The sequence below is a fragment of the Mizuhopecten yessoensis genome, unplaced genomic scaffold, assembly GCF_002113885.1.
Source record: "Mizuhopecten yessoensis strain PY_sf001 unplaced genomic scaffold, ASM211388v2 scaffold4403, whole genome shotgun sequence".
In the NCBI taxonomy this organism is placed as follows: Eukaryota; Metazoa; Mollusca; class Bivalvia; order Pectinida; family Pectinidae; genus Mizuhopecten; species Mizuhopecten yessoensis.
Genome location: NW_018405529.1, coordinates 349,383 through 375,038, shown reverse-complemented (window position 1 = coordinate 375,038; position 25,656 = coordinate 349,383). Strand labels below are relative to the sequence as shown.

The 25,656-nt window shown below is 37.5% G+C and overlaps 2 protein-coding genes across 2 annotated transcripts; both read right to left on the bottom strand.

Moving 5' to 3' along the window:
* Positions 1-5,187: 5,187 nt before the first annotated feature.
* On the bottom strand, positions 5,188-10,345 carry LOC110448951. The gene is made up of 5 exons (XM_021495473.1): positions 10,173-10,345; positions 9,476-9,488; positions 8,262-8,403; positions 8,079-8,173; positions 5,188-5,355 (listed from the first exon to the last, which is right to left on the bottom strand). Exons 1-5 carry the CDS (start codon positions 10,343-10,345, stop codon positions 5,188-5,190), a joined length of 591 nt encoding a protein of 196 aa, XP_021351148.1.
* A 4,010-nt stretch (positions 10,346-14,355) lies between these two features.
* LOC110448962 lies at positions 14,356-24,962 on the bottom strand. The gene is made up of 9 exons (XM_021495488.1): positions 24,652-24,962; positions 19,940-20,060; positions 19,377-19,477; positions 18,307-18,448; positions 18,123-18,217; positions 17,737-17,842; positions 17,353-17,437; positions 16,007-16,202; positions 14,356-15,786 (listed from the first exon to the last, which is right to left on the bottom strand). The coding sequence occupies exons 1-9, from the start codon at positions 24,790-24,792 to the stop codon at positions 15,679-15,681; spliced, it is 1,095 nt and encodes a 364-aa protein (XP_021351163.1). The 5' UTR covers positions 24,793-24,962; the 3' UTR covers positions 14,356-15,678.
* Positions 24,963-25,656: the final 694 nt, after the last annotated feature.

The following is a 25,656-nucleotide window of genomic DNA, read 5'->3' as shown; positions in this document are numbered from 1 at the left end:
AGGGTACAATGATTTGGCCCAACAATGGCATCGCACGATTGTTTGTTTTATCAGAATTTCGAAGAGGAGTACTTCAGATTTCTCTCATTACATCATACTAGAGTTGTTTTAATATACTCCTCAAGAGTACTTTAGTTTGGTCCCATAATGACGCCAGCTTAACTATGTTAAATCGGACAGATATTCAACATCTCCAAGAAGCGAAACTTACTTCGTTCATATACTGACTATTCACAATGGTTTCTTTAGTCAGAAATACTATTCTAAGGAGATATCTTTACTTTGGTCCACAGTGCTATCACTCTAGCCTTTGTTCGTTGGTCCAACATTTGAATTAATTCAATAAGAACCACGCCATTTCCTCGTTCATACCTCGTTAGACGTACCACACACGATTTAGAAAAAAATACCTTGGCTTCCTGGGCCAGGTACTATACGCCTACTACATGGAGGCTATATGCAAAGACAAAATCATAATTAAAATTCTATCCGGAAAGATTACATCAGCAGCTAAGGAGACACCAAATCGAACGTAAAGACCTCGTAAACGCTAACTATAGCCCAGAGGCGAAACCTAGTAAAACTAGAGCGTTCCTGCATTGTTATTATAGTGCACACGTTAGGTCGTCGTCCGTTCGATGGTATGGAGGAAACAAGAAATCCGATTCTATTGATTAATTAATCAATCAATCAAATCAATATCTTAAAACATATGTTAAATATTTACCCAAGTTTTTTTGGTTTCATTAGATTTAAGCGTCTGCCAGCTTACACACCTATAAAGAACACTGTATGGAGCCTTAATTGATAAAAGTTATAATAGTTATCATAATTATCAACAAGGGATATTATATATGAGCCAAAAGATGTTTCTACTTGTCTGCTCATCATAAAGGTATCTGTAATATGTCATTTTAACATTACACCTTTATCAAATTATACACGTTTGTGCATGCATAGTATGTCGATGTAGATGTGATTGATACAAAATCTTATCCAGCCTAAGGACCACATGTGATGTATGAAAAATAATACAAAAGTTTGATGTAAGGGAAAATGTACCCGAAAATGCTTACCCAGGGTTCTCTAATTCTGTGCTATATGCTTTGTGTTTTTCATCTCTACTTGATAAGTAAGCACTTACTATAATTAAGTGTACATAGAGATATCACACAACCCTGACCTTATGTTGTATTGTCGGTAATGCTCGTATTCGATAAAGTATAACACTAACAGTGCCAGAGTTCTGATATAATATTATGACCTTTGATTTTCATCATCTCTTTTTTTTCAGTAAGACGTTTGAATTAGTTATTCCGAATTCATTTATAGAACTTTACAAACTTCATTCTGGTTACGGATCAGTCATTTTCACGTCTCTTACAGAATAATCATATAAATAAAAATAAAATAAGAAATAAGACCTCCTCACAAAATGTATACTTTTGAATATATTGCAGACATTATAATTTCATTTGGTACTTTTAGTAGATAACCGCATTATTAAGTGCTCTTTTCGTGAGTATAATATCAGCATGATCTCCGATAAAACAGTCCTATACAGTGTATATAAAGGTCAAGTATGTATGCGTTCCAGATAATTGTACGTGAGCTTGTGTCCTGTACGTAATAACACTGACTTCTAATATAACAGCTGTTTAATAAACATGTTTTAAGTTAGTATACACAGTCAAAGCTGAAATAATTCTACACCCGTATAATGAAGCGCTGTATTTTAAATTAGGAAACCGGAGACTTCTTAGAATAATCGTTGTTTTGAAATGTCCTATTGCAAAGTTTAGCTAAATATCCTATTTCTTTTTTTAGAATGAGAATCATGTGTATCGAATACATGCACGGGTCTCAGTCTAACAATGAAGTAACTTGTCCTGGATATGACGGAGGACACCATGACGGGATCACACCTAATGACTGGTTACTTTTCCGGAGTTCTAATGCTGATACGGCAAACAATCATAACAACATTGCGCATAACAAATTACATTTATATGTTAACTGATAGCCCAGACATATTTACATTGATCAGTTACGTAATAGTTACATGATAGACTCATCAAGTAGCAGAGTCTGTGCATATACACGTTTAAGTGATGACAAAAACAAAGTCAACAATTCTACTTACGCACATATTGATCAATGTTCTATGCTGAACTGGCAAACGATCCTCACATCATAACGTAGAACAAACGTCAAAACGTCATAGAATGACGTCACGAACAATAGCCTGACCCCGAACGGTTACTATAATTCCCCCGCCAGCCTGCGCGTGTAAGCGATCCAGACCCGTGGGTCGGATAGAATTTTCCAGCACCTCCAGAAAAGCGGATATCTCGGACTAGTATGCAAGAAAATAGCATCCTGCCTTCAGAGTATAGCATCTGATTAGAGGATATCTGTTTAGGCGGGTTTACATGAAGGGTTTGAATGCCTCCGTGTGTTTGTTGTGGTTGACAATTTCTCAGCGTCCTATCCAGGGTCCAGTGATGGTGGTATCGAAAGGATCGTTGTCGTCCTCCTAAAGTATAAGATAAAACAATTTACTGTACGATCAGCATTACTCTGTTTTGTAGTTAGATATAAGATGTTTCGTTTAATCAAATGTCCATTGAACCAATTATGGTGACACTGCAGAAAGCAATTTCTTGTATACAAGGTGTATGTCTATCCTAGCATTATAGACCATCAAAAGCTATATAAATATAAAGCAACTTAAAATATATAAACAGATAATTACCTTCTGTAGTATCGTTTCTGCCATTGTTCTTTTCTGTCAAATGAGAACAACTTCTGAAAGTCTGCCTTCATACTTGGGTCTTTGGCGGATCTCATTGGGACCCCCTCTCCCAGGCCATAGAATCCCCAATGTTCATTGGGGGACTGCCACCGAAAGTCACAACTCTTTTTGATGTCGTTTGATATATTATCTAAGCTTCCGTACGAAAGACGTTGAAAAAATGTATTAACACGGCAACTTGCAGACTATCTACTTTCATTATTATGATGATGATGATGCAAAACATAGGTTTTTTTATGATTCGTTGGGTTGAGGATAAGTTCTAGATGAATGTATTATTATCATGCTTTTCATGCTGATATGTCTACACAGTTGTTGTGTGCTATATGAACAGAGCGATACAGAAAGCAAAAAGAAAACAATGCTTTATGTGTTGATATGCGGCAGGATCCCATGCTGACTAACAGTGAGCTGCTTACTATGTCCACATGGTATGGTGTTTACTACGGGTGTATATCAAATGATAGATCTCAGGATTTATTTTTGCTTTGACGTGTACAGTCAATTCATTTATACAAAATTATTTGTGACTTGTATGTTTTTTGAAAAAATGCTTGAATAGCGAGACTCAAGATGCGACTTATGATAGTTATTAACTGCTGACAATCTCTAATTAAAATATACAGGGTCAGTTGGTGTAATGAATCTCTTTTTTAGAAGGTAACTCATCAAATACTTATGTTTCGAGAGTGATGAAACATGTGATCGAGATTACAAGATTATTAATAATGATATGTATATCTAACCTTACAATAAATATTTGTATGTAATTGTATCCCATATTGTCGGGGTCTTTATTACTTTGTCACATGACCTATCCTGGTCGTCAAGTTATTGTCAAACGTGACATGTCCATCAGAAACACTTATGTGCGTATATGTTAACAACTGTCCATGTCCGTGAACTTATAACCTCACCGTACAAACAACTATATATAGCAGAATGAACGGTATGGGTAGTCAAGGTAAACGTCACAAAAACAAAACAACGTTAACAAACATCAAACAAAACTTAAAAGGGATGAAAGTAATGAATGGATAAGTTATGAACATCCATTGCTCCAAGACATTTATCACGACACATGTCTGTAAAACGATAATAAAACAAATAAAAAATGAACAGTTTATAGACAATAAACAGGTGTAAAACTAGCATTGGCCAGTAATAATTACCATAACCTTAGTTTGCATATACAATACCTACACCCATCTTTGTAGCCCAAAAACAATAGATTAAAATATCGCTACCTCCCTACCGTGACGTAACCCATATCTCGATGAGAGAACCGCGGAGTGATCTCCCTTTCTCTTCCTTTTATGGCGTCTGCTGCCTGCTGACGGCCCGGAACTAGCTCCGTTATGTCGGTTTGATTTGAGTGTCAACTCAATTTATTGCGCAGTTTGTGTGCTTTATACCCACCTCGCCTTATTACTACAATACTTTGTTGGTGAAAATTATTTTTGTGCCTTTTCGCTTGGTTGTTTTACTCCACGTGTGTCGGTGGTGTGCCACGCGGTCCGCCATTATTGTGTGTAAATTTCCGACCTCTGTTTATTTCAGTGACGGTTGTTTTTTTCGACAAACGTTATTGATTTTAACCGTTTCGGATTTATATTACGGGTGAAATTCTTTCTACGTTGCGTACTTTGTACTATCGTATTTTATTAATTTTTCCCGTGTTAGTCTGCTTGTAAACTTTGTTTACTTTTGCTTTTGAGGGTATGTCTCGGGACGGGGGACAGCTCATTGTTGTTCCTATTTCTTCGTGGAACGGGACCCTCATGATGCTTGTCCCCAGTGTTGTCCTTGCAGTGAGGTTTCGCCTTGTGAACTTTGTTCACAGACTGAATCACAGGACAAGGCCTTCATTGTTCCAAAGCTACACTAATCTTGCCTTAAGAGAGATTCGTCTGCTTCTTCCGGTAAGCGAGGGAAGCAGAGAGGGTCGTGCCACAAGCTCTCTGGGTCTGGTGGTACTGTCTCTGTTCCTGTCTCGGGGGATCTCGCCTCGGCGAGTCCCTCTCGTGAGTAGGGGATGGCCCTTCCTGTTCATGAACTCCCTGGAGTAGGGGAGGGGCAACCCGACCCTGGTTTGGCACAGCCCAGGGTCGAATTGGCCGGGAACGCCTGTAAGCTTTCGCGCTTGCCTTCGGGTAGGGACTACCGGCCGCCGATCACTGACTCACTGTTAGTGATCCCGGCATTCCAGGTTGTGCTGTCGTTCGGGAGAGTCTTGGTGCCGGGACTGTTCTTTCGGGTTCAGGTCCTGGTGTGACTACAGACTTTCTTTCGGGATTGTCTGTTTCTACCGGCATTAGTGACACGCAGCTCACTAATCCCGGCACCAATGCTGGTCAGGATTACCCTCCCGCTCAGTTACCCAGACCCGGTCCTATTAGGTCCGGCCCGGAGTTAACCTGGGGGTTTCCCTCCAGATTTTGGGTTTGCTGGACAGGGGGCTGGTTTCCAGCCTCCATTTCCCCCTGGCTTAGGGTATACGGGTGCCTGCGGGCAACCATCCTTGGGTCGTCCTTACCAACCTGCGGATGGTTTTGGGTTGCGGTAGCATCCCGGCAGTTACGGGCTAAGCCCGTACATGTCCGGGTTTCCACCTGGAGGGAGTGGTGGTCCACCTTCGTCCTTTGGGCAAGGTGGCACGCCCCAGTCTCAGGCAGGCCAGTTTGGCCAGTTCTGTGGTCACTCCCAGCCCGCGGGACCTTTCCCTGATCCTTCGGGGTATGGGTTTAACCCCATGGCTTTTCCGCCATGGAATCCTTGGGGTTTGGTCTCTCCCTCGCGGAGACGTGTTCTGTTGACCCTCCCCCCTCCATCGTTATGCTACTTAGGGGGCCTTATCGGCCGGTCCTAAGAAGGTGTGTCGGACCTTTAGGACTTCTGCCTCTCGGGCAGGCTCGTTAGTCTCTTGGTCCAAGGGTAGGGTTTTGGCTACTTAGTCTAAACCTACAGTCACGGTCGTTAGGCGCACTGCACCAAAACGCCGTTATGGAGAGCCTTCTAGAGTTGGCCCCTCTTGCTGGCCCATTTCCTCCGCCCGAGGCTGTTGGTCAACCTGGTGGGCAGGGTGCTGCAGAAGTATTGGGAGCATCAGTGTTCCCTCCCCCTGATAGCGCCCCTGTGGCCGAGGCAGCCTTGGTGTCCGGTGCTTTTGTCGCTTCTGGTGGAAGAGCCGCTGGCTCTTCCTCTCAGAGCGAACCTCCTTCGCCAGCCTCGGTCCAGGACGATGCACTATCGTCCGGAGATCCTCCACCTTCACGCGTGGAATCTATTTCAGGAGGCCTCGCTCAGGCGGGCTTTCTTAGGGACGTGTCAGATCGCATCGCTCGATCAATAAGGTCTTCCTCTGTCTACCAGTCACCAGGCCGGAGGAAGGCTCGTCCTCCTTTCTTTCTGCCTTGATTAGGGGGTTGGGTTGGACAGGCCTAGGGTCCGGCAGTTGGCTCCGCAGTGGAATTTGCCACTGGTGCTTGAATCGCTGATACGGGCACCTTATGCGCCTTCTCACTGATCCGGCTTCATGGCTAAGAATCAGGCTTTTAGGTTTTACCTCGATAAAACCAGGGGTGCGGGGTGCGGGGGCGGGGGCGGNTCATCAAGTACGGTTACGACCACTCCGATGATCAGGTTCGGGCGTTGTTTATGGTGAGAGCTCATGAGCTTGGCCCTTGCTGCGTCATCAATTGGTCCCCCTTTCAGGAGATCATGTCCGCGGCTTTCTGGCGCGGACAGACTACCTTCTCGGATTTTTATCTCCGGTCCTTGGCTTTTCATTCTGATGGATTTTATTCCCTTGGACCGGTGGTGGTTGCACAGTCTGTGGCTGTTCCTCCACAGTAATTCAGTGAATTTTAAATAGTATGCTATCAGGCAATACGGTGGTACACCTTCTCGTTTCCATATTTTAATTACTTTCGGGGCATTATTAGGGGGGTTCCTTGACCCTTTTTCCTACCTTGAGAATGTCTCGAGTTTGTTCCGTCAGCCTGGTCTGCCTGGATTCGAAGCCTCCACTACTGTGAGACGAATTCGCATACTAAAGTTATGGTAATTATTACTGAAATGAAATTGAGGTTTTTGAAGTAAAACCAATTTTCATGATGTAATACTTACCATAACTTTATGGAGTACCAACTTTTATTCCTCCCCTTGCCTCCTCATCCCGGCTGCCTTTAGGCTCCATAAAAGGGGTTTGAGGAAGGGAGATCACTCAGTGGCTCTGTCATCGAGATATGGGTTACGTCACGGTAGGGAAGTATGGATATTTGAATCTTTCGTTTTTGGGCTACAAAGATTGGTGTAGGTAGTGTATATGCATACTAAAGTTATGGTAAGTATTACATCATGAAAAATGGTTTTACTTCAAAACCTCAAGTTACAATGGGTAATATTTTCAGAACTTATCCCGTTGTAAACTAACGTTTGTTCACATTTGGTCTAGACATGACAAACCTTCTGTGGGGTGTAAGGTTGTGGAACAGCAGGAATCCTCCATAATATATAGGACATGTCACCAGATCTCTCTTCATGTCGACATCTGTGTTACGAATACACGAATGATCTCGACTATAAAACAAGTCGTATCGTGTACAGATTGACTAAACGATAGTTGATTGTCAAAACATCAACCATGTGAATTATACGTAGTTTATGTATCATATTATCCTGTGCGATTCCATGCATGTAAAATTGCTAATATAATACATCTTACTAGATCATATAACCGTTTCTTCTTTAATAATCGTTCATCATAAGTGCCCTAATCGGTTTAAGTCAGCTAACGTTTGTTTCTTTTCTTCTTCCGGCAGTTTGACTCGCCAAAAGACTTTTCTATTTCTTTCTCCGACAGTTTGACTCACCTTAAGACTTTTCCATTTACTCCTCCAGCATGACATACCACGTGGGACCACGGCAGCACGTGTGGTTTGCGACATTACCCTTCCTGTGTCTTCACAACATTGACAGTATGAACACACGTTTTGATTGTTATTTTTCATTCAATATATTTAGGCAAAGTGTGCTTTACACTAGACAAATACCATACATAAAACGTCTATATACAACATGAAGCCATTTTACTTTCAATTTTAAACGAATATCTAAATCTGTCTTTACTTGAAAACTGGTATTAAAATTAAATTTAAAATCAATATGTGTTATTTAAATCATATGAATTTGTGTTATCTATAAATGACATTACTCAGGGCCGTTTTTGACGTGATATAGAAGGATAAACGTCATTATCTACCTGCATGCATCCGTTTCCAGGTATGGCATCCAGGAAAGGCACCCAGGCGGTAACTATCATGTGGTCGTAAGACTCGTTACTGAAATAGGCACTGTCTGAAAAAATTAGATTCAAATCTGCACAAAATGAAATTACAATATAAGAAACATGAAGGATGTCTTCCACATGGACAGTCTAGCATACCTTGATGCCATGGGATGCTGATAGCGTCACTCCTAGGAGTTTTTGTCCTGAGGTTCCAAACTGGATGTCCAGCGATATCTGGCCCTAACAACTGTTCCACCATGTTCAGAATCCTCTCGTTCCTCCACACATCACAGAAGGCCTGTCAATAAAGGACGTGTTGTTATTGGTTGTTAGTAAGGCCTGTTGATAAAGGACATGTTGTTATTGGTTGTTAGTAAGGCCTGTCAATAAAGGATGTGTTGTAATTGGTTGTTAGTAAGGCCTGTCAATAAAGGACGTGTTGTAATTGGTTGTTATTAAGGCCTGTCAATAAAGGACGTGTTGCAATTGGTTGTTAGTAAGGCCTGTCAATCAAGGACGTGTTATAATTGGTTGTTAGTAAAGCCTGTCGATAAAGGACGTGTTATAATTGGTTGTTAGTAATGCCTGTCGATAAAGGACGTGTTATAATTGGTTGTTAGTAAGGCCTGTCGATAAAGGACGTGTTGTAATTTGTTGTTAGTAAGGCCTGATGATAAGGACGTGTTGTAATTGGTTGTTAGTAAGGCCTGTAGATAAAGGACGTGTTGGTATTGGTTGTTAGTAAGGCCTGTCGATAAAGGACTTGTTGTTATTTGTTGTTAGTAAGGCCCGTTGATAAAGGACGTATTGTAATTGGTTGTTAGTAAGGCCTGTCGATAAAGGACATGTTGTAATTGGTTGTTAGTAAGGCCTGTCGATAAAGGACTTGTTGTTATTGGTTGTTAGTAAGGCCCGTTGATAAAGGACGTATTGTAATTGGTTGTTAGTAAGGCCTGTCGATAAAGGACGTGTTGTAATTGGTTGTTAGTAAGGCCTGTCGATAAAGGACGTGTTGTTATTGGTTGTAAGTAGAGCCTGTCGATAAAGGACGTGTTGTTATTTGTTGTTAGTAAGGCCTGTCGATAAAGGACGTGTTGTAATTTGTTATTTACATTTTTGTCTAATAAATATATCAAGATGGCCTGTCGGTCAAGGCCAGTTTTGTAACTGATGGATGTTATTTACAATATTGTCTTCTATATATGTCAGAAAATGTCTGTTGATATGTTGACAATACTGTGAATGTTTGAAGTTTTGTTTTCTGTGTATTTCTGGGAGGGCTGTTGAAATACTACAGTGTTGTTAGTGGTAGTTTAAAGTACTGTTTTATGTGTATATCAGAGAGGGCTGTTAGTCTTCTCTGTACTTACCCTTGTATTCATGCTGTAAGATAATTGCATTAAATGTGAATCATCATGCACGTAGGTAAGCACGATATGATATGCCTACTTGTCGCAGAACACTTTTACTCCAAGAGATATGTCTTGTGTGTTACGTGTGTAACTGATTTGCTCACATACCTTTGGCATTTTCTATGACTTAAAGAATGTTAGATCCTGCGTGTTCTTTTTCTAGTTGAGAAAAAAAACAATAAAAAAATAAGGCAAACTAAAATAAAAACTATATTTGTATAAATGACCATATGAATAACACGTTTACATATCATAACCTCCAAAACAGCGTTGGCTATTTTTGTAAATGCTCATTTGTGATTGGTCTAATTAAGAAGTTATTCGTTTTCCAATTTTTCCTTTTGTCTGGAATGGAATGAATAAGAAATAATTCTGCATAAAAGTGTCAAATGTCTTTCAAAATAAAATTGTATATATGGAACTACTAGTGCATACGTGATTTAATGCTTAATCCGTAAATAACATTGACATCTTCAAGACACATATTTATTTTTCTCTACTTTCAAGTACTCCAGCGCTGAACGGTAATATACTCGTCTAGCGCTCGACATCTTTAGTGCAGTAGAATCAAATTAATGTATGACCTCAGCATAAACATAAATGCATGGAGCGTTTTTAATATCAAACGTTTTGTTGATTGATGCAAAGTGCTCACTGCTTTAAAATCCAGTTGAAGGATAAACGGCTACCTTTGATTTTGCCGGCGTCATAAAGCTTGTCGGCTAGCTGGTCCACCATGACAGAAATAGCATCGCGACACGGGTCCAGTTCCGTCTTCGTGTCGAAAAAGTTATTGACAGCCACATATCCCTGGAACAGGATCAGCATCTTATTTACATAACGCGAAAACAAAGCCTTTGATGGTCAGTAGTCCAGCTACTGTCGCTACCAATACAGTTTGATATATTCGTCGCTACCAATACAGTTTCCTACATTCGTCGCTACCAATACAGTTTCCTATATTCGTCGCTACCAATACAGTTTCCTATATTCGTCCCTACCAATACAGTTTCCCATTTTCGTCGCTACCAATACGGTTTCCTATATTCATTTTAACTGTTTGTCGATTTTACAGATTTTTGTTTTTTAAATCCATGCAATGTGTTATTGAAATGAAACATTCTATTTCAAATATTTTATCTTAACTTTGTAAATATCTTGTAAACAAAGAAAATAGCTGTTCGAAGAGACATGTCATGAGAAAAACTTATAACAGTCGCCATATATACTAATCTACTTTTGCAGTATTAATATTATAACGATATTATAAAATGTATATTAGTCAAGTCGTGTGTTGTTTAAACGAGTCACATACCTTTATACTATATTGTTCTCTTTGAACACAAATCACAGGTCAGTGTAACATGCTGGGTAAACACATTTTTATATTGTTAAAAACAATTTGTAGTAACACCATGTTTATTGCAACAACTTACATGTTGATTTCTTCCCCAGTCTATTAAGCCAAACCCAACGTTCTGTTAGTTTATATATGACCGTGTTGACATTTATAGACAGATCTGTTTTCCATGTTCGTTTGAACACAATTTTTTGTACGATATTTAGCATGTTGTTAATTTGAATAACATTGCTTCGCATAACTATTAATCAATTACTAACTTTGAACCAATAAAATTGAGCAAGGCCCCTCAATTTTGTGTATATAAAGGGCGATACCAATGGTATAAAGTTGTTGATGATGATACTCTCTCACGAAAGCTGACAAAGGTAAGTCTAACTTTAAGTAACACTCATTCAGATGTTAACTTGTTAATAATATCACCTAAAGAGTCAGGGCGTAAAATGTTTTCGATTTATGTATGGGATATATATATATAAATGTTTTCTTCGTTTCTCACAAGTAATGTAATGAAATAGTGGATATATCTAGAAAAGTACAATACGTATAGAGCAATCACTCATGGAAGAAGTAAAACTGACCCGATAGACAGGTGGTCAATACGGTACAGTCCGAGTTTATGAACGGGATTCCTTGAATTTAATACGTAAACCATCATTTTATATGGAAGGTAAAACCAAAAATAGGGTGGAGGTAGACCGTAACTGATCAAATTTCTTTAAATTGAATATTTATAATTAAATGAAAATTGAATACAAATAGAAAGTGAAACACAAAATATTGCCAAAAACCGCGACTATCACTTATCATTTTATAAACAGAAACAGAATCCTCATACCGTAAGAAATGTGTATTGATTATGAAATTCCCTTCATGCTGATAAACCCTAAACTAAAAATGCTTTGTTTTATCCTGTGAATATCGACAATCGACATTATATGTCAAATACACGAGAAGTAAAAGCGATGTATTTACGTCATTTGAAAAGATCAGCAACCACCTTTATGACAATCTATTTGTTGATAGAGTTTAATGACATTCAAAGTTATATGTTATTAATTTATTCTTTCAATTAATTAAGTGGTTTCATACTTCCTGTAGGTATTTTCACAAAATTGCATTTGAAGAAGTACGTAACACTGGCTCCTGTCTCTAAAATATTAAATCATTTAAAAAAATCTTATAATTTTGATCTCTTGGACGCCTGATTCTAAGTTCTCCAATTGGGCGGAGATAAGCTTGAAGTAAAGTGCAGCTGGGAAATTCTTTATAAAATCGTAGGGGCTGGTAGCCAGTCGATGTACGTATATTTTATGCCGTTCCAGCAAACATAATCTGATAAATGCTGGTATGATATACATTTTCCTTCTTTGCACCACAGATAGATTGCAACAATGCAGAAAAACTGCATAATTTTCATCGCCATCTTGGTCGCCATTTTGTTTGTGGCATTGATGCCCGAGGAAGCAGAAGCTCAGGGAGGTATGTCGAGAGGAAGTGGTGAGAGAGGAGGAGGAGGATGGTGGTGTAGGAGGAGGTGTCGCAGACAGTACATGCACTGTATGCGCTATGGTTCTTGGAGACAGTGTAAACGACGATATCGTATATGTACGATGTCGTGCGGCGGCTGGTAGTGACTCTAGAAAAGAGCCACAATGATAGAAGTCGCTATCAAAATGAATGAACATACGGCGACCAAACTGCTATTACTTGAACTTACTTAAAGCGTCATACAACAAATTGTTTCTAACAGGACATTTATCAAATCAGTGAACATTTGAACACCTTTCTGTGAAATAAGAGGCTAATATCTATTGCATGGCCTTGGCTTGTATTGACTTTATATATCATTTGAAATAAAGCGACTTCTCAGGATGAACACGATTTTTCTTTAAGATTTTTGATTTAATTATTAATAGATAAATCGTGTAGGTCTATGAATGCGATTCGCATCTTGATACAATACGGTTATGTTTCTAGTGATTACGTTGAATTTGTAATAATTAACATTTGGGTCAAATTAATGCGAAGTGGAAAACAAACAAAGCTACCAAAAGCTTCAAAAAACCAAGAAACTGAATTACCAAGTCGAACTATATAACCTCGTGAACTTTAGATCAATGACCCTTCCTTAATCTTTCTTGATCGTAAAATCCCTCATCTCCAACTTGTGGCATGTCGCAGTTGATTCGATAATCGCCCGGTTACTTCGAATATCGCAATGTCTGTGACAGATGTCAAATGCTGACGGTCAGACTTACAATAAAAGATTTGAGAGATGCAGGTCAACGAAGAACAAGAGGCCGAATGGGCCTGCATCGCTCACCTGGTATAAATCTCACACTTGTAATCTTAAAAGTGGACTAAAATACAGCTACAGACAGAATATCATTCATATTTTCATGTTTGATTCAAGATTTAAACATCTGACGCCTGTGAACTTAAATGTCGAACAAGGACATTAGATTGAACAGAGTTTATAGTCTTTCAACCCAGGTTACTTCTGGCAAAATATCATTACCCTGGACCTTTTGGTTATACAGATCAAATCATTTAATGATTTAAACATATATTGACCACTTTGACCTTGAATATGGGCGAAGGTAATTCACTTGGTAGTCCTTCATCCAAGCATGTTAATGGCCAAATATCATCTCCTTTGGCCTTTTGCTTATTAAGAAGTCGTTTAAAGGTTTTTAACATATTTGAACCCTGTGACCTTAAATATAAGTCAAGTCATTCATTTGAACAAACTTGGTAGTCCTTCATCCCAGCATGCAACTATCAGTACGCTGGGCCTTTTGGTTATTGAGAAGAAGTCGTTAAAGATTTTAACATATTTGACCCCTGTGACCTTGAAAGTTGGTCAATGTCATTCATTTTGACAAACTTTGTAACCCTTCAACCCAGCATGCTACAGACCCAATATAAGTACCCTGGGCCTTTTGGTTATTGAGAAGTTGTTTGAAGATTTCTCATATTGTTAGAAACTAACATACATTTGTATATGTTTGAAATTAACCAGTTTGAAATCTAGATGTTTGCTCCCTGGGGTTTCGTGAGGGGTCATGCTGTCTTTATTGGAGTTATTGTCTTTTAATAATCTGATTAAGATATTTTGTTCTTAACCACTGGTGATCCAAAATAGATTCTTTTAAAAATCTTAAATCTTAACAACAAAATTGAGTAATGATCATTAGCTATCTGTTCTCATCAAAGACCAAAGTACGCACAATACTGATATTTTATTACGTCCGCTATATATTTATTTGAAGGCTGATAGCATTGTTTCCAAGCCACATCTTGTAACTTACTGCAAATTCAACTTAGTTAACTTTCTAACGTAGGTTTACTGTTATGAAATGTAATGAAAATTCAATGTGTATATTTATCTTGTTATCAGCAATTTCTGTGCAATCTAACCTTAATTTCTATAGTGTCTTGAAAGTTAAATAAAGACACAAGGACAATTTTTCCCCGTTTTGTAAATTTTATTTTTATCTAGGATAAATCATAATAATTCAAAAAGAAAAAGTGACAAATGGAGTTACTTAAGACAAATGGCATGGTACTTTGAATATTAATGAAACTGAACACACTAGCTCGGATCTTAACAAGCAAACGCTTTTGTTTAGGTCAATCTAACTGAGAAAAGGTAAGAATTAATAAATCAATATTAGTTCAATGCCATCCTTCGGACAGATGCTATTGTAAGCATTTTGAAATATCTTAAATTGCTATAACCGTCTGATATAAACATTTTAATTCATTTGAAATAAAATAAGAAATTTGGATTCCGTTTTATTCACTAGATATTTATGACATGCTTTGAATCACATGAATATAACAATGTTAACATCAATCGCTGAAGAAGAGTTATTGCAAGTGGGACCGGGCCTTGTGTTATATCAGATATGTCATAATTAAATAACAGATTCATCAAAAAGCAGATTCTCTGCATACAAAACTGTTAAGTGATGAAAAACAAATAAACAGTTTTGGTAACGAACATATTAACAATGTTCTAATGCTGATACGGCAAACAATCATAACAACATAGCGCATAACAAATTACATTTATATGTTAACTGGTAGCCCAGACATACTTACATTGATCAGGTACGTAATAGTTACATGATAGACTCATCAAGTAGCAGAGTCTATAAACGTTTAAGTGGTGAAAAAAAATACAATTCTACTTACGCACTTATTAATCAATGCTCTATGCTGAACTGGCAAATGATCATCACATCATAACGTAGAACGAACTACATTTATAAGTTATCTGATAGTTGAAGATTTTAACATCTGAGTGTAATTTACATTCTAAAAGTAGCTTCTCTATAGAATCAACGAACTGAAAAAAAACCACCCAACAATTTGCACCTGAAAACACCTTAACATTTTGAATACTGACTTGTCTTTTATCCGGTTTGACAATTGAAACTATACCGTTCAATCCATATCTGAATGCAAATTATGTTTCCTACTCACTTTCTTACTTTCAATATAAGAAACTATATCATAGGTCTGTGATTAGATAACTGAAATGATATGAGTAATGAATATTAGCATTAAATGGATAGCACTTACTGAAAACAACATGCTTTGGTATCTAAAAAGGTTACTCGCTAGTACACAAATGTCACTTTCCGGACTGAAAGCGAAGTATTTTAAATTCTGTATTTTAGTAACACAAAACCTAGCTTATATTTTCCGACTAATAGAACATAAGATAAAGATAATAATATCCTGCCTTCCGAGTATAGCTTCTGATTAGAGGATATTGTTTTAGGCGGGTTTACATGAAGGGTTTGAATGCCTCTGTGTGTTTGTTGTGGTTGACAATTTCCCAGCGTCCTATCCAGGGTCCAGTGATGGTGGTATCGAAAGGATCGTTGGCGTCCTCCTATAGTATTAGATAAAACAATTTACTGTACGATCAGCATTACTCTATTTTGTAGTTAGATATAAGATGTTCCGTTTAATCAAATGTCCATTCAACCAATTATGGTGACACTGAAGAAAGCAATATCTTGTATAGAAGGTGTATGCTTATCCTAGCGTAATAGACAATCAAAAGCTATATAAATGTAAAGCAACTTAAAATAGATACAATAGATAATTACCTGTCTGTAGTATCGTTTCTGCCATTGTTCTTTTCTGTCAAATGAGAAAAACTTCTCAAAGTCTGCCTTCATACTTGGGTCTTTGGCGGATCTCATTGGGACCCCTTCTCCCAGGCCATAGAATCCCCAATGTTCACTGGGGGACTGCCACCGAAAGTCACAACTCCACCGGATGTCGTTTGACATATTCTCCAAGCTTCCGTACGAAAGAAGTTGAAAAAATGTATTAACACGGCAACTTGTAGGCTATCTACTTTCATTGATGATGATATGATGATGATGATGGTGATGATGATGGTTGAGGATGAGTTCTAGATGAAGGTATTATTATCATGCTTTTCATGCTGATATGTCTACACAGTTGCTGTGTGATATATGAACAGTGCTATATAGAAAGCAAAAAGAAAACAATGCTTTATGTGTTGATATGCTGCAGAATCCCATGCTGACTAACAGTGAGCTTACTATATCAACATGGTATGGTTTTTAGTACGGGTATATTTTCAAATGATAGATCTCAGGATTTATTTTGCTTTGACATGTACAGTCAATTCATATATACAAACTTATTTGTGACTTGTATGTTTTTTGAAAAAAATAGATATGAAACGCGAGACTCAAGATGCGACTTATGATAGTTATTAAATGCTGACAATCTCTAATTAAAATATACAGGGTCATTTGATGTAATGAACCTCTTTCTTAGAAGTTTACTCAAATAGTTATGTTTCGAGAGTGATGAAACATGTGCTTGAGATTACAAGATTGTTGATAATGATATGTATATCTAACCTTACAATAAATCTTTGTATGTTTATTACTTTGTCACATGTCCTATCCTGGTCGTCAAGTTATTGTCAAACGTGACATTTCCGTCAGAAACACTTATGTACGTCTATGTTAACAACTGTCCATGTCCATGAACTTATAACCTCACCTTACAAACAACTATATATAGCAGAATGAACGGTATGCGTAGCCAAGGTAAACGTAACAAAACAACGTTAACGAACATCAAACAAAACTTAAAGGGATGAAAGTGATGAATGGATAAGTTATGAACATCCACTGCTCCAAGACATTTATCACGAGACATGTCTGTAAAACGATAAATACATAATATAAAAAATGAACAGTTTATAGACAATAAACAGGTGTAAAACTAGCATTGGCCAATACCAGGATATAAACATTAGCATTATAATGTCTTTGCCATTTGTTTAGCAATGTGTAATATCGTAGATTTTAATAAACATGATAAAATAGCTGTTACAATGGGTGATATTTTCAGAACTTAACCCTTTATAAACTAACGTTTGTTTACACGTTGTCTAGACATGATATACCTTCTGTGGGGTGTAAGGTTGTGGAACAGCAGGAATCCTCCATAATCTATAGGACATGTCTCCAGGTCTTTCTTCATGTCGACATCTGTGTTACGAACAAGCCGTATCGTGTACAGATTGACTAAACGATAGTTATTTGTCAAAACATCAACCATGTGAATTATACATAGTTTATGTATCATATTTTATCCTGTCTGATTCCATGCATGTAAAATTGCTAATATAATACATCTTACTAGATCATATAACCATTTCCTCTTTAATAACCGTTCATCATAAGTGCCCTTATCGGTTTAAGTCAGCTAACGTTTGTTTCTTTTCTTCCTCCGGCAGTTTGATTCGCCGAAAGACTTTTCTATTTCTTTCTACGACAGTTTGACTCACCTAAAGACTTTTCCATTTCCTCCTCCTCCAGCATGACATACCACGTGGGACCACGGCAGCACGTGTGGTTTGCGACCTTACCCTTCCTGTGTCCGTTCTTCACAACCTTGACAGTTAAAAAAACACGTTTTGATTGTTATTTTCCATTCAATATATTTAGGCAAAGCGTGCTTTACACAAGACAAATACCATTCATAAAACGTCTTAAATTATACAACATGAAGCCATTTTACTTTTAATTTTAAACGAATATCTGTCTTTACAGGAAACTGGTATTAAAATTAAAATCAATATGTGTTATCTAAATCATATAAAGTGTTATGTATAAATGACATTACTCAGGGGCGTTTTTGACGTGACATAGAAGGATAAACGTCATTATCTACCTGCATGCATCCGTTTCCAGGTATGGCATCCAGGAAAGGCACCCAGGCGGTAACTATCATGTGGTCGTACGACTCATTACTGAAATAGGCACTGTCTGAAAAATAAGGATTTAAAATCTACACAAAATGAAATTACAATATAAGAAACATGAAGGGTGTCTTCCACATAGACAGTCTAGCATACCTTGATGCCACGGAATGCTGACAGCGTCACTCTTAGGAGTTTTTGTCCTGAGGTTCCAAACTGGATGTCCAGCGATATCTGGCCCTAACAACTGTTCCATCACGTTTAGCATTCTATCGTTACTCCACACATCACAGAAGGCCTGTCAATAAAGGACGTGTTGTAATTGGTAGTTAATAAGGCCGGTCAATAAAGGACGTGTTGTAGTTGGTTGTTAGTAAGGCCTGTCGATAAAGAACGTGTTGTAATTGGTTGTTAGTAAGGCCTGTCAATAAAGGAGTGTTGTAATTGGTAGTTAGTAAGGACTGTTGATAAAGGACGTGTTGTAATTGGTTGTTAATAAGGCCTGTCAATAAAGGAGTGTTGTAATTGGTTGTTAGTAAGGCCTGTCGATAAAGGACATGTTGTAATTGGTTGTTAGTAAGGCCTGTCGATAAAGGACGTCTTGTTATTGGTTGTTAGTAAGGCCTGTCAATAAAGGACGTGTTGTTATTGGTTGTTAGTGAGGTCTGTCAATAAAGACTTGTTGTAATTAGTTGTAAGGGAGGCCTGTCAATAAGGACGTGTTGTTATTGGTTGTTAATAAGGCCTGTCAATAAAGGACGTGTTGTTATTGGTTGCTAGTAATGCCTGTCAATAAAGGACGTGTTGTAATTGGTTGTTAGTAAGGCCTGTCGATAAAGAACGTGTTGTAATTGGTTGTTAGGAAGGTAAGGCCTGTCAATAAGGACGTGTTGTAATTGGTTGTAAGTAAGGCCTGTCGATAAAGGACGTCTTGTTATTGGTTGTTAGTTAGGCCTGTCGATAAAGGAAGTGTTGTTATTGGTTGTTAGTGACGCCTGTCGATAAAGGACGTGTCGTAATTTGTTGTTTACATTTTTGTCTTATACATAATATTATATATAGGAGGCCTGTCGGTCAAGGACAGTTTTGTAATTGTTGGATGAAATTTACAATATTGTCTTCAATATATGTCAGAAAATGTCTGTTGATATGTTGACAATATTGTTAGGTTGGAAGTATTGTTTTCTGTGTATATCTGGGAGGGCTGTTGATGTAAGCTCACATACCTTTGGCATTTTCTGTGACTTGAACAAAAGAATGTTGGATCCTGCATGTTCTTTTTCTAGTTGAGTCAGTCTCTGGAACAAGCCGTAATCTTCATATTTATCTGCAAAAAAAATAAGAAAAAAATAAAATAAAACTATATTTGTATAAATGACCATAGGAATAACGCGTTTAGATATCATAACCTCCAAAACAGCGCTGGCTTTTTTTGTAAATGCTCATTTGTGATTGGTCTTATAAAGAAGTTAAACATTTTCCAATTGTCTTTCAAATTAAAATTATAATTATGGAATTACTAGTGCATACGTATAATTAATGCTTAAGTTAACACTGACATCTTAAAGACACATATATATTTTCTCTACTTCCAGGTACTCCAGCGCTGGATGGTAATATACTCGTATCGCTCGACATATTTAGTGCAGTAGAAACAAATTAATGTATGACCTAAACTTATCACCTAAGCATAAACATAAATGCATGGAGCTTTTTTAATATCAAACGTTTTGTTAATTGATGCAAAGTGCTCGCTGTTTTAAAATCCAGTTGAAGGATAAACGGCTACCTTCGATTTTGCCGGCGTCATAAAGTTTGTCGGCTAGCTGGTCCACCATGACAGAAATAGCATCGCGACACGGGTCCAGTTCCGTCTTCGTGTCGAAAAAGTCATTGACAGCCACATATCCCTGGAACAGGATCAGCATCTTATTTACATACCGCGTAAACAAAGCCTTTGATGGTCAGTAGTCCAACTACTGTCGCTACCAATACAGTTTGCTATATTCGTCGCTACCAATGCAGTTTCCTATATTCGTCGCTACCAATACAGTTTCCCAATTTCGTCGCTACCAATACAGTTTTCTATATTCGTCGCTACCAATACAGTTTGCTATTTTCGTCGCTACCAATGCAGTTTCCTATATTCGTCGCTACCAATACAGTTTCCTATATTCGTCGCTACCAATACAGTTTGCTATATTCGTCGCTACCAATACAGTTTCCTATATTCATCGCTACCAATTCAGTTTCCTATATTCGTCGCTACCAATACAGTTTGCTATATTCGTCGCTATCAATACAGTTTCCTATATTCATCGCTACCAATACATTTTCCTATATTCATTTTAACTGTTTGTCGATTTTACATATTTTTGTTTTTGAATCCATGCAAAGTGTCATAGAACCGATACATTCTATTTCAAATATTTTATACTTAATATGTAAATATCTTGTAAACAAAGAAAATAGCTGTTCGAAGAGATATGTCATGAAGAGAAACTTATAACAGTCGCCATATGTACTAATCTTCTTTTGCAGTATTAATGTTATAACGAGGGGCGCTCGTTCAATCTGATTAAAATCATCTGTTTGTGCCGCGTTCAGGGTCATGTTCAAGTGACCTTTAGATGAACCAATCAGAGGCGCGCTGGCAAAAGTTTGTCAGCGAATCGGAATATCATGTTTGATAGATAAATAGCGAGGGGTTTCGAACAGATTAGTTTTCCAAAACAAATATGGCGGCGGGAACTGACGTTTCTACGACGCCAAGGAAAACATACCCATTGGGTAATGATTGCCATGCAGTCTTTCTTCTCTAATAAAGCTTCGAATATCTGTTTCTGTTCAGGTTTCAGACGATCAATCTCAAATAACTTCAGAACTTTCGCATCATTCTCATCAATGTCCGCCATATTTGTTACAACTCCGAGCGCCCTTTTGAAAGAGGGTCTCTGATTGGTCAAAATTTAATGAGTATTTATAAATAAAAAGGTCACCTGAACGTGACCCTGACCGAGGCACACTCAGATGTTCAGGCGTAGTACGAAGTTAACGAAGCCATGTAACATATGATTTTAATCAGATTGGGTGCTCGTTTTACGAAAAACATTAGCACACTTTTATATAGTAAATGAACGTAAACCAGTGATAGTGTACGAAAATATGTCTAACCATTGTTGACCACACTTATAGTCAGTTCATTGTGATCCAGGTACTAAATTATCACACGCGTGGCCAGTTCACTGTGATCCAGGTACAAAAGTATCGCACGTGTTGCCAGTTAACCCGTGATAATACTTTTGTATAACAAGGACACACGTTTGATCATTGGTTTGGTTTTATTTAATTTAGCTTTCTATCAACAGTTAAGGTAATTTATAAAGGCATGCTGATCACCGGTGAACATATGATTGTGGTAAATTAAATACTATGGTGGGCGTCATGACGTAGCCTCGTGCAATAATGGCGGAAAGACCATACAACCATGCGTAAATATATATGTATTTTTATCATATTTTTCAATTTATTGTTGTAAAAGATCAAACTGATCCACCTAGATTGTAGATACATTGTAAAAAGAATGTTCTAAGTCCGTCTATATAGCTACTTTATTGACGAGGAAGACGGAAATACAACACAACAACGTCGTTTCATCCCGTTAGTATAGTTGCAATACTCTTCACAAATACAACCTAAGATCATATGTCGATAAGTACCAACGAGAGTTGTAATCCCCGGGAAAAGGGGATTGGAAACGTTTTGAAAATATTGCCTTAAGAACGAGGCTATCGAACGATGATGACTTTATTAGATTTAGACGAATTCATTCGACGTACCATCCCTATGTTCTGTGGGCTGCTTGCACATGTACGAAGCATATTAGACAAGTGTACTTCCTGTGTAATGTTTTGACCTGTGTTAATTCACATCAAATCCGACGGTGTACCTGTTGTCAGATAGACGTCCAAGACACGACCCGCCATATATGTGTGTCGTGTCAATCAACCAGGCCAATGAAAAGCCGCTTTTTGACTGATGCTTTACTTGAGTATGGATCACAGGTTTATTGTTATCTAAATGACAAGGAAGACGAGGACTTCTTGTGTGCACTGTTTGGTGCAGAGTCCCTAGTCCCAGACTTGCCAGACCACCCCACCAGAGACGATTTCAGACTTAAGTGTGCAGCCTTCATCAGGGAAGCTATGCAAATCTAGTAAAGCAATAACTGAGCAGGCACTGCTACTCATCTATTTGCTGAACCACAATTGTGTTTTCTTACCAATAATATATAAATTAATATAACATATATTGAACTGTGATGACATATGATGATCATTCGAAATCGTATGGTCTGAAAAAGCCTATTATGCTATTATCCTATCACTAATTATTGATCAATTAGTATGTGTTATAATAGTAACTGAGTATCGGCTAAAATACTAGCTGAATATTGGTGGTAGCGCATAACAGTGATATGTGCGTGCGTGTGTGAGGAAGGGTGCGTTCGTGTGTGTGTGAGAGAATGTGTGCGTGCGTTTGTGAGGTGTGTGTGCTTAAGTGTGTGAATGTGAGTGCGTGCGTGTGTGAGGAAGGGTGCGTTCGTGAGTGTGTGAGGATGTGTGCGTGCGTTTGTGAGGTGTGTGTGCTTAAGTGTGTGAGGTTGAGTGCGTGCGTATGTGAGGAAGTGTGTGGTGCTCATGTGTGTGTGTGTGCGTCTGTGTGTATTTGTGCGTGTGAGAGGATACGTGTGTACGTGCGTGCGTGCGTGTGTGCATGTGGGAGGGAGAGAATGTGTGTGAATGTTCACCTGAGATTTATATTCACTGAACAGAACCAAGGAAAGTGTTTTCCTCAGTGTCTACTGTTATTGAAAATGTGTGTATATATATATATCGTGTGTTTCAATGTCTACTGTTATTGTAAATGTGTATATATATAAATCATTTGTTTCAATGTCTACTGTTATTGTAAATGTGTAAATATATCAATCATGTGTTTCAATGTCTACTGTTATTGTAAATGTGTAAATATATCAATCATGTGTTTCAATGTCTACTGTTATTGTAAATGTGTAAATATATCAATCATGTGTTTCAATGTCTACTGTTATTGTAAATGTGTAAATATATCAATCATGTGTTTCAATGTCTACTGTTATTGTAAAAGAGTATATATATAAATCATGTGTTTCAATGTCTACTGTTATTGTAAATGTGTATATATATCAATCATGTGTTTCAATGTTTACATTATATGTTTATGTACAATTTATCTCCATATCGGGGAAAAATAAAGATTGATGAGAGTGTCTTTAAACGTTCTCATTTCCTTTATCGGTAAGATAAACACACATATTACCTCTAATATATATATATACCTAGATATATTATGGGTGTCTGGTATACAGTGTACAAGAAAATATGATGTGTAATTGATATAGTATACAGACTAGTTGTGTGTATATGATACGGTAGACAAGATCATAGAATGTGAATGGAGTGGTATTCTAGATAAAATAGCATGCGACTTGTACAATATACACGAAGACTAGTGTCAAGTTTGGTATGGGAAGCATCGATCTGCGTGATAATAAATGCAGATTCGTCAACATACACCGGAGCTATTTGTTATACGATACAATATCATTAACATTTATCTATTTCTCGAAACGAGACACCTGCGTTCTATATCCTCATCAGCTTAAAACTAATATTCAACAATTTTATTTCTATTTTAAAGAAAATGCTAGACACGACAATTAACGTAAAATCATAAAGTGTTTATATTGTTTACAGAACATGTATTAATGCATATAAAAACTATCCCTGTATAACATATAAATAGCATTATGCATGTGCACGTACACAGCTGATGGACTTGGGCACTGATCATGAGTAAAACCTGATGCAACGTGCCAACGCATAGGACTCTATACAGGTCCAGTACACTCTGCCGATTGATCTATATAGCTGTAAAGACCTATAATAGTTCTATTGACCTATCTGAAATAGGTCTTTTGAGCTATTTTCATGTGATTTTCTGTTTTAAGGAAAACGAAACAAAGTCGCTTTTAAAAGAAGATTTTATTATTAGGTTGATAACAAAAGACATTAAACATAAGTGTTCTTTTTCAAATATAACGATGTAAAAAATAAAGAAAATTTAACATTTATGAAAAATGAAAATAAACATCTAAATGTATGCTTTTTTTAGTCAACATTACCTTATTGTTTTATGCGGCTTTGCCTTAATTTAATGAAAATTGAAATCTGAGAAAATATAGCTCAATACAGCTATAATGTATAGGTGAGTATATAGCTATATAGGTCTTTATAACTATATAGCTCATTAATCGGCAGAGTGTACTGGAACTGCTATATGACAGTCCGTTAACAATAACAATAAAAATTGTTCAAGATGTAAGTATAAAGATTACCCATAAACACGAGCGTGTATATATGTACACGAGCAAACTATTTACAGGCGTAGTAAGTTTACCTCCTGGAAGAACTGTGTAACCTGGGCTTCAGTCAGCTGTCCGGGTTTTTTCTCTGTCGGTTGTGGAGGGATTGTGATGAAGGGGGCAGGATGAACTTCATCCACTTCCCCTGGGAACCTAGCCTTTATCTCGTCACTCATGCTCCTTCACACCACACGATGTTGTAATGGCTAACGGTCGATCTGGTGTTTATCTCAGGTCAAGTGATCAAGATGTGATGATATGCTCGTTACGATACTTTATCAGCTGATCATGATTGTGTTTACAAACAACTACCGCCTTATAATTCCGGTCGCAATCGCCTGAGTCATTGTAAGCCTATTGTGCGAGGGGCTGTTATTATTTTAGTGTTTGGGAGCAGTTCGTGTGGTACTTGGTCAGGGAGAAGTCCATGGTTATATAGACTCGAAGATATCACCGAAGATATTTAGATTAAATGATGAACTGATATATTTGTTATTTCAAATCATATGGAGCTGTTCATCATCATCAATCTCAAAAATCGAATACGATATGCAGTAGTTTTTGAACAGCTTACCATAATATAATGAGTCGACATAGAATACCATGCAGCTTTTATGTATAGTGTAGGTACTGCTATATATAACACGAATGTCAGGAAAAACGGGACAATGTGGAGAAACGGTCCAAGAAATACAAAGAAGTATTTGTTTGTATGCAATTTTCACCTATAATACTTTCATGTCAATTAATCAGTTTATCAGCTCTATAGTGGTTGATTATTATGGTAACATTACGAAAACAAAACTTTCTTAATTTACGTGCTGTGCGACGATATTAATTTCGATATGATTTTCAGAAATCTATTTTTTTAATCAGAACCTCCTTTGACTCCCCAACATTTGATCTATGTTTGATATTGATCGGTTACACCCCAGTATTAGCCAAAATACCGAAGTGTTCCTTTCTGGATACAGTTATATCTCTCTGCTTTCTTTTTATAGACCCACGTGTCGGAAATATACACTTTTTAAGGAAATAAA